Source organism: Cryptomeria japonica, chromosome 3, assembly GCF_030272615.1.
Source record: "Cryptomeria japonica chromosome 3, Sugi_1.0, whole genome shotgun sequence".
Classification (NCBI taxonomy): domain Eukaryota; kingdom Viridiplantae; phylum Streptophyta; class Pinopsida; order Cupressales; family Cupressaceae; genus Cryptomeria; species Cryptomeria japonica.
In genome coordinates this window covers 584,907,021-584,918,203 of record NC_081407.1, presented here as the reverse complement: position 1 = coordinate 584,918,203, position 11,183 = coordinate 584,907,021, and the positions used below count along the sequence as shown (strand labels likewise).

General features: G+C 36.4%; 1 protein-coding gene across 1 annotated transcript; it reads right to left on the bottom strand.

Moving 5' to 3' along the window:
* Window positions 1-510: 510 nt before the first annotated feature.
* On the bottom strand, window positions 511-2,466 carry LOC131042662 (U-box domain-containing protein 54). The gene is made up of 4 exons (XM_057975983.2): window positions 2,147-2,466; window positions 1,447-1,565; window positions 1,112-1,236; window positions 511-1,005 (listed from the first exon to the last, which is right to left on the bottom strand). The coding sequence occupies exons 1-4, from the start codon at window positions 2,418-2,420 to the stop codon at window positions 771-773; spliced, it is 753 nt and encodes a 250-aa protein (XP_057831966.2). The 5' UTR covers window positions 2,421-2,466; the 3' UTR covers window positions 511-770.
* Between the last annotated feature and the right edge of the window lie 8,717 nt (window positions 2,467-11,183).

Sequence of the window (11,183 nt, the reverse complement as noted above, 5' to 3'; positions counted from 1 at the left end):
TCTACCATCCTAACTTGTAGGGCTTAAACTTGCAAACTCTTTTTCAACAATCTCTTTGCCTTCAGCTACAACTATATTTTCAACTATACCTTGATCGTCCCGCTTTGATAGCAAATGAAAGAAATACAAAATTGAAACATAGATAAATTGCTCTATTGATTCAAGAGATTACATAAGCTTCTTGATCAAATGATCAGGGCTCGATTACACTAACTGATGATGAATGAATTACCATTGCCTAATTATATAGATGTCTTAGATACATGACTTCTACAAACTTATCTTGAAAAACTTGCATTATTAGAAATAAAACAAAAAACTAAAACTTAAAAAAAAACATAAAACTATGCAAATGAAGGAATTGCAAAATATTCCAACAAATTTCAATTAAAAAATTAATTCATATATACATTTTTTTTAGTTCAAATGTAAATGACATTATTTCATTGAAAAAATTGTATTAAATTTTTTCATTTCTCAATCTTTCTAATCTCTTTTGAAATCCCTCTTTATACCCATCCCTCTTTAAGATTAAAAAAATCAGTGAAAGTGATCTGGGTAGAACAATTTACAAAACAACTGAGATATCCTGCAATGAATTTCATATGGCAGAAAGGTAGGAATAGCAAGCGATCAGCCAACAAAACCAAAATGTTAAGATTATTGCAGCCATGACATGTCTATACTTAATATATTAAATATTGAACAAATAACAAGACATGCTTCTTCATCTTCACTATTATTCTAATTATCCTTACTCTATATATTTTTTATCTCAAGAATCTACGATAAAAACCCATACAATTTGTGGTATCTTCTCCTGGTTCATCGTTTATACCATGTCTGGATATGGTGGTGGCAGAACTTGGAGATGCATCTGAATTTTTAGGCTCACCGTCTGCTTTTGGAATGATGATTTTCCCTTCACAAATCAGAAATACCTCACAAAAATGTGGAGCGTGCCTGTGTACATATTCACCTTTGCTTGGGCCCTTCTTCAGCTTTCTGCTCTCCACCAAACAAAAACAACATTAATATTTGGTTCTAAGAGCAGAACCCATCAATCACATAAAAATTGAATTCTTTTCACTGCAACTCTAGGAATTCCAACCTTGTCATAGGATGAGTTGCTGGTTTTGTCCCCATAACAAGTTTTGAAATTTTAAGTACTGATATCAATTCTACCAGTGACTTGTGAGGCATATCGCTTTCGATCACAACTGTTTCTGTTTTTGCCTGCATTAAATTATATTTTTCACAGTTTATAAATATTAGATTGAATATTTTTGAATTAGATTATGTAATCTTTTTTCATAGATATTTCAGATCACATTCTTTGATTTATCGTCTAAATGAATGAACAAGAAAAATAAAATATTCCAACAATAAATACTATTCTATCAAATATCTTTTTAATAATAATAAAAATGTTATATAATCAATTACCTTGACATTTAAGCACATATCCATGTAGTTCTGCAGTAACTTTGTTCTCTTGACCTCTTCCTCTTTTATATGGTTGTCCACAATGTCTTGTGACACTTGACTTATGGGAAGCTTTTCAACTGGTTTAAAAAACAATATAAAAACTTTAGCCTGACCATTTTTTAAGATTCATTCACAGATTTATTAGGTTAACTTTAAAATGAATCTGCCCTTTTTCAGTTACAGAATGAGATTCTTGTGAATGAAATATGGTGGAAGAAGATCAACACAAATACAATATTAAATATTCTTTTCATTATCTCAGACATCAAACCTGTAAAAATGAATGCAAAGAACAGTAAATATTATAAATATAAAATTAAAGAAAGGGCTGTCAGTCTAGAGATATCAACAAGTCAGTCCAGCGATCTGGAACTTAGTTCTAGACAGAACAAAATTCCCTATAACCCTTGGACTGATGGACCAGGAGCAAACAAGCCCACCAAAAATTCCATTCTTAATCAAGTTGGCTTGAACTAAAACAGAATTGATACCCAATTGATCCAGATAAACAATTTTAAAAAGAAATAGTTGGTGACCTTCTGATTGTTTGCCAGATTAAAAGGAAATCTTATATTGTAAAATCAACCAATCAATCCTGCAAATCATAGGTTTGAAAAGGAAAAAGCAAAGATTGTAAGATCAGATCATTGTGACCCACCTGGTGTTGGAATTGACTTCAAGGGAGGGAAAACATGAATGAGAGTAAGAGAGTCCCCCTCTTTAACAAGATGACTCAAAGCCCATTGCAGTGGAGAAGGGTCCTTCCCCACTGCAACATATATCTCAGGGTTACCATCATTCTTCTCATCCATGCATATATGATCTCCCATTACTTCCTCTTCTATCTCACAACTCCCTTCTTGAACTGGGTTGAATCTGGCAAACTCCATTGTTCTTCTCCAATCTTGGCTTCTCAGAGTCTCCTCAATCATTTTGCTCCATTGTTTACTATGCAACTGCTCTGAAACCAATTTTTTCCCCTTGACATCCTCAAATTCTTCTATGCCTGAAGAATCCGGACTTTCTCTCCTTTTGACCTCCTCTCTTTTCTGGGATTTGATTTCTTCCAATTTCTCAATAATATTATTATTATCTTGTGAACTTTGACCAAACTCATAATAAGTACTGCATTCCACAGGAATGGAAGAGATATAAAACTTAGAAGTCGACATGGTTGGGTAGTATAATCAAGAGCAAATTCTCTGTACTGCGAAATAAAGAACCAGAGCTTTATGTCCATATATATCATCTCCACATTGTTTTTTACGCCATCCGTACTGATTTTCCCAAGAGAGAACGTAATAATCAATTTTGTACAAGTGGTGGAAGTTTCTGAACCCTAAAATGGAACCTGCATTTCTATCTATTTTAGGTATTGGAAGAATTTGGTAAAATGGTCACTAATTTGTATGCTGGCTCTAGTAAACAATATTAGTTGAAGAGATCTAAACAAGCATATTCTGAATATACTTATTGACTGCTCGCTAGGTATAGACATTTTTCTGATTTGAATATATCGCAAGCTTATCTAATGAATATATAATCGATTCCAATTTTCCTCTTATCCCTTTACATCGAGGTATACGCTCCACTATTAAGATCATACACATAGATCTCTACTAATGATATAACCATTAGTATCGTCAATAGATAGAGGCTCTATATTTTTGGAGTAATTTGGGAATAGATTTGTTTGGATTTTTATATTGCTTTTATTAAATGAATTAGTGTTATCATTTATTCTATTTTCACTTTATTACTTTCAATTGGATTTTGAATCTTATGTAAAATCTTTTAACATCACGATAATTACATTATGCATTCTTATAATAGTGTCATTTAGGGAGTGGTTGTGGAGTATGGGGAGTATATATAAGACAAATAAGATGAAGAGATAAATATTTTCATTCAATAGATTTTTAAAGTACATTGTCCATAGAATCATTGAGTTTACTAGAATCCCATCTTTTATATGGAGAAGTAAATGTATGAGCTACTTGAATTAGATTTTACTTCTTTTCATTACCATTTTAAAAACAATTTGAGTTTTTAAATAACTTAGAAGGGTAAGAAGTACTTTGACATGGAACATGAGTAAATTTATTTCTTGGAAGAAAATTAAATTCTATTATCTTGATACGAGCATACAAATACATATATAAAGCAAAACTATTGAGATACACATTATTTTGAATAAGTCTTATTAGCTCCCTATTATAAGAATAGTTTAATTCTCTCAAACATGAAAGGTGTAATCATTCATTTGAACATTGTGTGCACCCAAATGAATCATGAATAATAATTGGAACATCTATATTCACTTTCAATCACATAAGGATTTTTTTTTCCAAATCATTTAATGAATGAATAGATCCATATCAAAATTACAGAACCACTCAATAACACAATATTTAAGTGTTGTTGGAAAAAAAATTCTAGCATTCTATTCTCATATATAAAATAAACACATGCTCTATATAAGACTTATTATGTAGTTAAAAGGGTTGTGCTCCAATAGTAAGTGTTGGTATGAATAAGGTTTTTGTTGGCAATTGACACTCATCTGGTGATTTCAGGTGACTTCCGGTGGTTGATTGTTTGTTCAGGGTTGTCATTGATGGAAAATATTCTTGGTGGTTCGATCCGGCAGTCGTGACTCAGCTTATCCCAAAGATGGAGGTAACCGATAGGTAGTTAACTGGTAAAACAGGGTATTTCAGTAATGTTTTGATCTGGAATGATCTCCGGTGATTGCAATGTTTTTGGTGATTATTTTTGTGATCTCGGTAATTGGAAAGACCTTTAGGAAGTGTGTGATCATATTATTTTGTTCGGTGTTATGTTTTGTTCGAGATTGAAGCTGACTTGATCTACACATTACACTTATTGAAGCTGACTTGAAGGAGATTACTTTTGTGGTAAGACTAGATATATAAGATCGATTTGGCGATTGATTTTTGGTATGTTAGAGATGTGGTGATCCATTTTGGTGCGATTGAGCATAGTTTGACGTGCACATTTTGTTTTTAGACCAACCGGTAGCTGACTGAGACAGAAACAAAGTATTCAATAGAGCAGAGATAGTCAGAGATTTAGAGTCTAACCATAACTCATTTTTGCATCGTCAAATGTTGATTAAGAGTTTAGTTCATTGTATTTAGTCATTGTAAACAAATCGTAAGTCAGTGAGACTTCCCTGAAGGTTATAGCCTTCTGGGCAACTTTATTTGAGTAGTGAGCTCTAGGCACTAAGCCTGAATGCAAGTGCATTCGCCATCTATGTAATATTTATGTACTCCTAGCCATAGTATATGAATATTGTGGGTTCCAATCCCACCATGGTTTTTCCCTTTCTGGGTTTCCATGCAAAGTTTTTGGTGTTGTGGATTTGTGTATTCTTAGTTGCATGTTTATGTTCTTTTCTGCAATACATTTCTAATCGATGGATACAAAATAAGTTTGTAATTTTAACATTCGGTAGATCACTGGTTCACCCCCCCTCTTAGTGATATCTGATTCTAACAATTGGTATCAGAGCCTAGTCCCTCTGACGAATCTTAACTGCTTGAGGAAGATCTGGGAGATTGATTCAATGGATTCCGATTTTCAGAGACAAATCATTGTGGCACTTGAGGATCTTGATGCAGCTAGAAGTGAGGTCTGTACCTTGAAGAAGAATCTGAATGTTGTTGATGAATTCATTAGTGAGCTAAAGGATCAAGCAAGTATCTATAGAGAAAAGAGGAAGATATTAATGGACAAGTTGAAGGAGAAAGAAGATTAGATAATGGAATTCCAGGACAAAGCTGATGAGGTTAAAAAGCTTGAGAGAGATAATTTTGCTTTGAAGAATGAGATGCAATCCATTGTGATGAGACTGACTAAGGATATTGAGGACCAGAAGAAGAATGAAGAGAATATGGCAATATAAGGGTAGATTGTAATGCACCGATAGTTATTCACTGTGATAACTCTGTAGTTATTGACATATCAAAGAATCCGTTATTTCATTACAAGACAAAGCACATATCAATCAAGTATAAATTTTTCAAGGAAAAGGTGTAAGCAAATGAAGTTAGAATGGTTTATGTGAACACTAAAGAGCAGATTGTAGATATCTTCTCTTAACCTTTTCCTAAGGAATTTGATGCAGAGACCTCCTTGTATCTTGTCAAACACTTCAAGATGTATGAAACTAACCCCTCAACACCCCAATAGGATCCTACAAGGCAAGACTCTACAATCTTAGTTCCAATTCCTCATCTCACTCCAAGATTCATACTACTCAAATTGGTTAATTTTGTTCCAATGTGCATCATGAAACCTCCTAAGGTCCTTGGCCTTCACAACACCTATTTTGAATCATAAAACACTCACATGGACCAGACCAAACACTGGTTTCAAGGATTCAACCCAAATTCCTTATGACCTCTTCACAATTAGGCCTATTTGCTTGTAGCCCTTGGAGATGGGTAATGGGACCTCTAGTCTAAACTTTTCCAAATAACCTAGCAAATAAATCATAGATTCAGATACCCTTTATGGTCTTACATAATCCCCTAAAAGTAGAGGTCAAGATCTGGCAAGAAAAGGTTTGAACCTGGTGATGACCAACTGTCCTAAAGGGTTAATTAGGCCTCCATTTGTGAAGCAGCCATAATAGAATGGACACACCTTACAACCTCAACCCCATGGGCATGTGGGGAACAATAAACCCTTATAGATTCTATGTTTACATGCCTATAATTATCGCCAATTGTTTTCTAGGGCAATTATTGTAGTCTAAGGGCTAGGTAGCCACATATAGATGTCTACCTAGGGATTGGTCAAACACACATCTCTCTTGCTCCTCTTGTAAAATTTCTTTGGAATCATAGAATAAATAGGCCACACTTGCATCCCATCCACTGCCATGAGTTCTAGATGAACATGTTGCAAGTTAGGGCCATGGGAAGGCAAAACCCTGGTTTTCTGGGTACCTACAACAAAACTTGGATATCTAGAACAAAACAAACGATCAAGACCTCAAATAAAGATGAAATAATTGGTAATTCACTTCAATAACAAAATCAAAACATTTAGGATTGGTCCCAATCCGTACCACTCCGTATCCCGTGCCAAATCCTCACAGTTTGCAGGAAAAACTCAGAATTTCTTATTGTTTGCAAGCATAGATACTTTCTCCGTACAGTCTCTCCTTGGGAATTGTGTCCTCAAGGTGTTTATACCCCTCTAAAACTTCTCCCAACCAAAAACAAGAGGTTAGATCCATTGGAGGAGTTTAAACCAAAAAATTCAAAAAGTTGCACAAAAGTTGCTCATGACAACTTTTGACAAAGTTCTCAAAAATGTCATTTCTTGCACCTGAATGACTTGGTTCAAGAATAACACCTCTAAAAACCCTAGAAGCATATAAAAAAACTAAAATCACTAGGACAAACCTATCCTAAGCATGTTTAGTCCTCTTTTGTCCAAAAGTCCTAATTGGCTTATCAAGATGCCAAAATATGAGTTTGGCTCACAAGATGGGGTCTTTTATTACAAACACAAAATGCATAATTGAAAACACAAGGAAACATCCTAAGACATGTTTAAGGTCTCATCCTTCCTCCTCTGAGCTTGAAGGATCATGTTGAAGGGGTGCCCCTGCACCATACTCCTCGAAAAAAGAAATCTCAAGTCCACTTGAGATGAGAGTCTGCAGGTCTGCACCATGGTTTTTGATTTGCTGTTCTATCATTCAGACTACTTCAGAATCTGGTTGTCTCTGCTAGGCCACCAAATACTCCATATATACTTTGTTCCTTGTCCTCTTTGCAACCTTGGTGCCCAAAAATTTATGCAATTTTGGTGGTTCATGTTTGGGAATGTCATCATCTGCTACAATTTGAATGGTTTCTTCTCCTGCAACAACACTGCATTTGTAAAGAGTTAAGTCACATACATTAAAAATGGATGACAAACCAAGATCGGGTGGGAGTTGAAGTTCATAAGAATTTTGTCCATATTTTTTCAAGATTTGATAGATTCCAATCTTCCTCTGCATAAGCTTTGTGTATTTGCCTTTTGGAAGTCTTTCCTTCTTCAAGTGAACCCACACCAAGTCTCCCACATCAAATTGGACATCTCTCTTCTTCTTATCAGCATGAGCCTTATACCTTTATGGAGATTGTTGAAGATGAGATTTAACTTGGTCATGTATCTCCTTTATGGCGGTGGAAAAGGTTTCTCCATCTGCACTAATGGCTTCTGCACTAATGGCTTCTGCACTAATGGCTTCTGCTTGAGGTAGTTCCCTTAACTCCAACACACCCCTTGGGTGGATGCCATACACAACCTGGAAGGGTGACTTACCAGTGCTTCTATTTACTGTATTATTATAAGATAATTATGCCTGAGATAGTATGCTATCCTACTTCTCTCCATATTGCTTAGTTAAACATCTTAGCAGATTTCCCAATGATTTGTTTACAACTTGAGTTTGGCCATCCGTTTGGGGATGGTAGGCTAAGGAGAAGGCTATATTTGTGCCAAGATTCTTCCAAAGAGTCCTCCAGAAGTGTCCAATGAATTTCACATCCCTATCAAAGACTATGGTCAAAGGCAAAGCATGTATTCAGACAATTTCTTTGAAAAATAAGTCTGCAACATAAGAAGAATCACAAGTGGTTTTACATGGAAAGAAATGTACCATTTTACTAAACCTATCCACCACTACAAAAACACTATCATACCCTTTTCTTGTCCTAGGCAATCCTAAAACAAAATCCATACTTATACTTTCCCATGGTCTTGAAGGAATGGGTAAAGGTTGGTATAAGCCTGCATTGGTGGACTTCCCCTTTGCTTTTTGGTATATCACACATGTCTCCACAAATCTCCTGACATCTGTCTGCAATTTGGGCCAAAAGTAGTGCCTCTTCACCAAGTCTAGTGTCTTGTCAAGGCCAAAATGGGTTGCGATTGCCCCACAATGCTTTTCCCTGATTATGTTTAGTCTCATAGAGCATTTGGGTATGCACAACTATGCACCCTTAAACAATAGTCCATCTTGTATCAGAAATTCAGAGAAATCAACATGAAACCAATCATCAAAAGATGCACATATCTTGTAAATCTCTCCAAAGTCTTCTTCATCCTCATAAATGGCCTTCAAGGAGTGTATCCCAACATTCTCCAACTAGATCTGATTTGTGGTTAATACTCTTCTCCTCAAAGCATTTGCCACCTTATTCTTGACCCCTTTCTTATGCTTAAGAGTGAAAGTGAAGGCTTGTAGGGTCTCTACCCTCTTCATATGCCTATGGTTCAACTTTTCTTGGCTATTTATGAAATTGAGGGCTTGATTGTCTGTGAAAACTATGAATTCCTTTGGTAGCAAGTAGTGTCTCCACTTTTTTAAGGATTGCACTAGAGCATACATCTCTAGGTCATAGGATGAGTACCTCCTCTTTGCCTCATTTAATTTATCACTGAAGAAGGAAATGGGCCTTCCTTGTTGACTAAGCATTGCCCCAATAGCCATGTGACTGGCATCACATTCCACTTGGAAGATTTTGTTGAAATCAGGTAGGGCAAGGACCGACTGCTCTGCAACTTTCTTCTTCAAGGTTTCAAAGGAGTTATCTGCCTCTTTAGTCCAACTGAACCTGCACTTTTGTCCTCCCTTTATGGTGTCAAGCATTAGAGCACAAATATGGCTAAATCCCCTTATAAATTTCCTATAGAATGTGGCTAAACCATGGAAGCTTCTAACATCATTCATTGTTCTAGGTGTAGGCCAAGATAGTATAACACTCACCTTTTCTTGATCCATTTTCAACTCAACATATGAGATTACAAATCCCAAGTAAATGATCTCTTCCTGCATAAAGAAACACTTTTCCAAATTGATAATTAATTGCTCTTCATACAATCTCCTTAGGACCAGGTCTACATGCTTTAGGTTCTCTTCTTTGGTTTGACTAAAAATTAGAATGTCATCTAGGTAGACTATGACAAATTTTCCTATGAAATCCCTCAAGACTTCATTCCTTAACCTCATGAAGGTACTAGGTGCATTATATAAGCCAAAGGGCATGACCTTCCACTCATACAACCCCTCATTTGTTTTAAATGCAGTCTTCCACTCATCTCCTGACCTAATCCTGATTTGATGGTAGCCACTTTTCAAGTCAATTTTTGTAAAATATATAGCACCCCCCAAGCAATCTAACAAATCCTCAATCCTAGGCATTGGAAATATATACCTGATAGTAATTTTGTTGATAGCCCTTGAGTTAGTGAAAAGTCTCCAAGTGACTTCCTTTTTGGGTGCCAAGACTACAGGGACTGCACATGGGCTCAAACTTTTGCCGATCAGTCCGGACTCCAACAGTTCTTCAACCTATTTTGCCATCTCAACATTTTGATCCGGGGTGAGCTTATATGCTGCTTTGTTAGGCAGGGTGGATCTAGGTATAAGGTCTATGCAATGGTTTATATCCCTGATAGGAGGTAGTGTCCTTGGCATGCCATCAGAGATGGCACCTTTGTACTTGTTTAGCAACTGCTGCACTGCAGGGTCAACCAACCTCAATCTGCCTCCTTTCTTATCTTCAAACTTCTCCACCTTTGTCACTTTGGGACTAGGAATAAGAGCATAACAAACAATGCCTTCATCTGCTATCTTCTTCAATAATTGCTTTCCTCCTACCACTAACACCTTGGCCTCCTTTGCTTTTGTTTCCCCCTCACTTTCCATCAAAGGTAACAACTCTATCACCTTACCATCTTTGGTGATTAAATATGTGTTCCTAGCACCATCATGTTGTGCCTTCAAATAAAATTGCCATGGTCTCCCAAATAGGAGATGACAAGCATCCATCTTTGCAATGTCAAATAACAACCTATCCTTATAGGCTCCAATCTGGAATTCTACCCAAGCCTTCTCTTCCACAACATCTTGCTAACCTTGGGTGAGCCATGAGACCTTGTAGGGGCAAGGGTGAGGTAGTCTTCTCAATTTTAGCTTCTCCACCATTTCTAAAGACACAAAGTTTTCAGTTGATCAAGAATCTATTAGAACCTTGCATACCTTTCCACCCGCTTTGCAAGTGGTCTTGAGTAGAGACTTTCTCTGTGGGGGTTATATGTCAGTCATCTGCATGGTAGTTACCACTCTCCTGATCATCAAAGATTCACCTCTTTCAGGGTATCCATAGCTATCAGGGGCATTGACACTCTGGTATGTATTTGCACTTGCCACACTTTGGCAATCAGATTCTTGGATCAAGTTACTTCTCCTTTGCCCCATGGAACTAGTAGGTTTGTCAGGACACCTATTGGCCATGTTCCCTTCTTGATTGCAGTTATAGAATTTGATTGGACCTCTACCTTGAGATCTTCCCCTGAATGGTGGTCTTCTTCCTCTGAAGCTACCCCTTTGATTGTATCCTCTATTGTTACTTTGACTACTTTCTCCTTTAGTGCCTTCTTGATTTGTTTCACCTTGGTTTCCAAAGTCATTTCCCTTACCTTTGAAAAAATTTCTTCCACCCCTCTACTGTCTTCCTCTTCCTTTATTATTATGCTCTTATCTCCTTTTGATTTTCTCTTCCACCTTGATGACAAGTTGATGGTATTTACCAACTGTATCTAGGCTAAGGAGGTTTAGTTCTTCTTGGATGTTGTACCTTAATCCATTTAGGTACTGG

Coding starts and splice junctions, on each gene's coding strand:
- LOC131042662 (XM_057975983.2), bottom strand. CDS start 2,420: ATGATTGAGGAGACTCTGAGAAGCCAAGATTGGAGAAGAACAATGGAG. Junction 1,566..2,146: donor GAAGTCAATTCCAACACCAG/GTGGGTCACAAT, acceptor TTTTTAAACCAG/TTGAAAAGCTTCCCATAAGT. Junction 1,006..1,111: donor GCAACTCATCCTATGACAAG/GTTGGAATTCCT, acceptor GGTGGAGAGCAG/AAAGCTGAAGAAGGGCCCAA.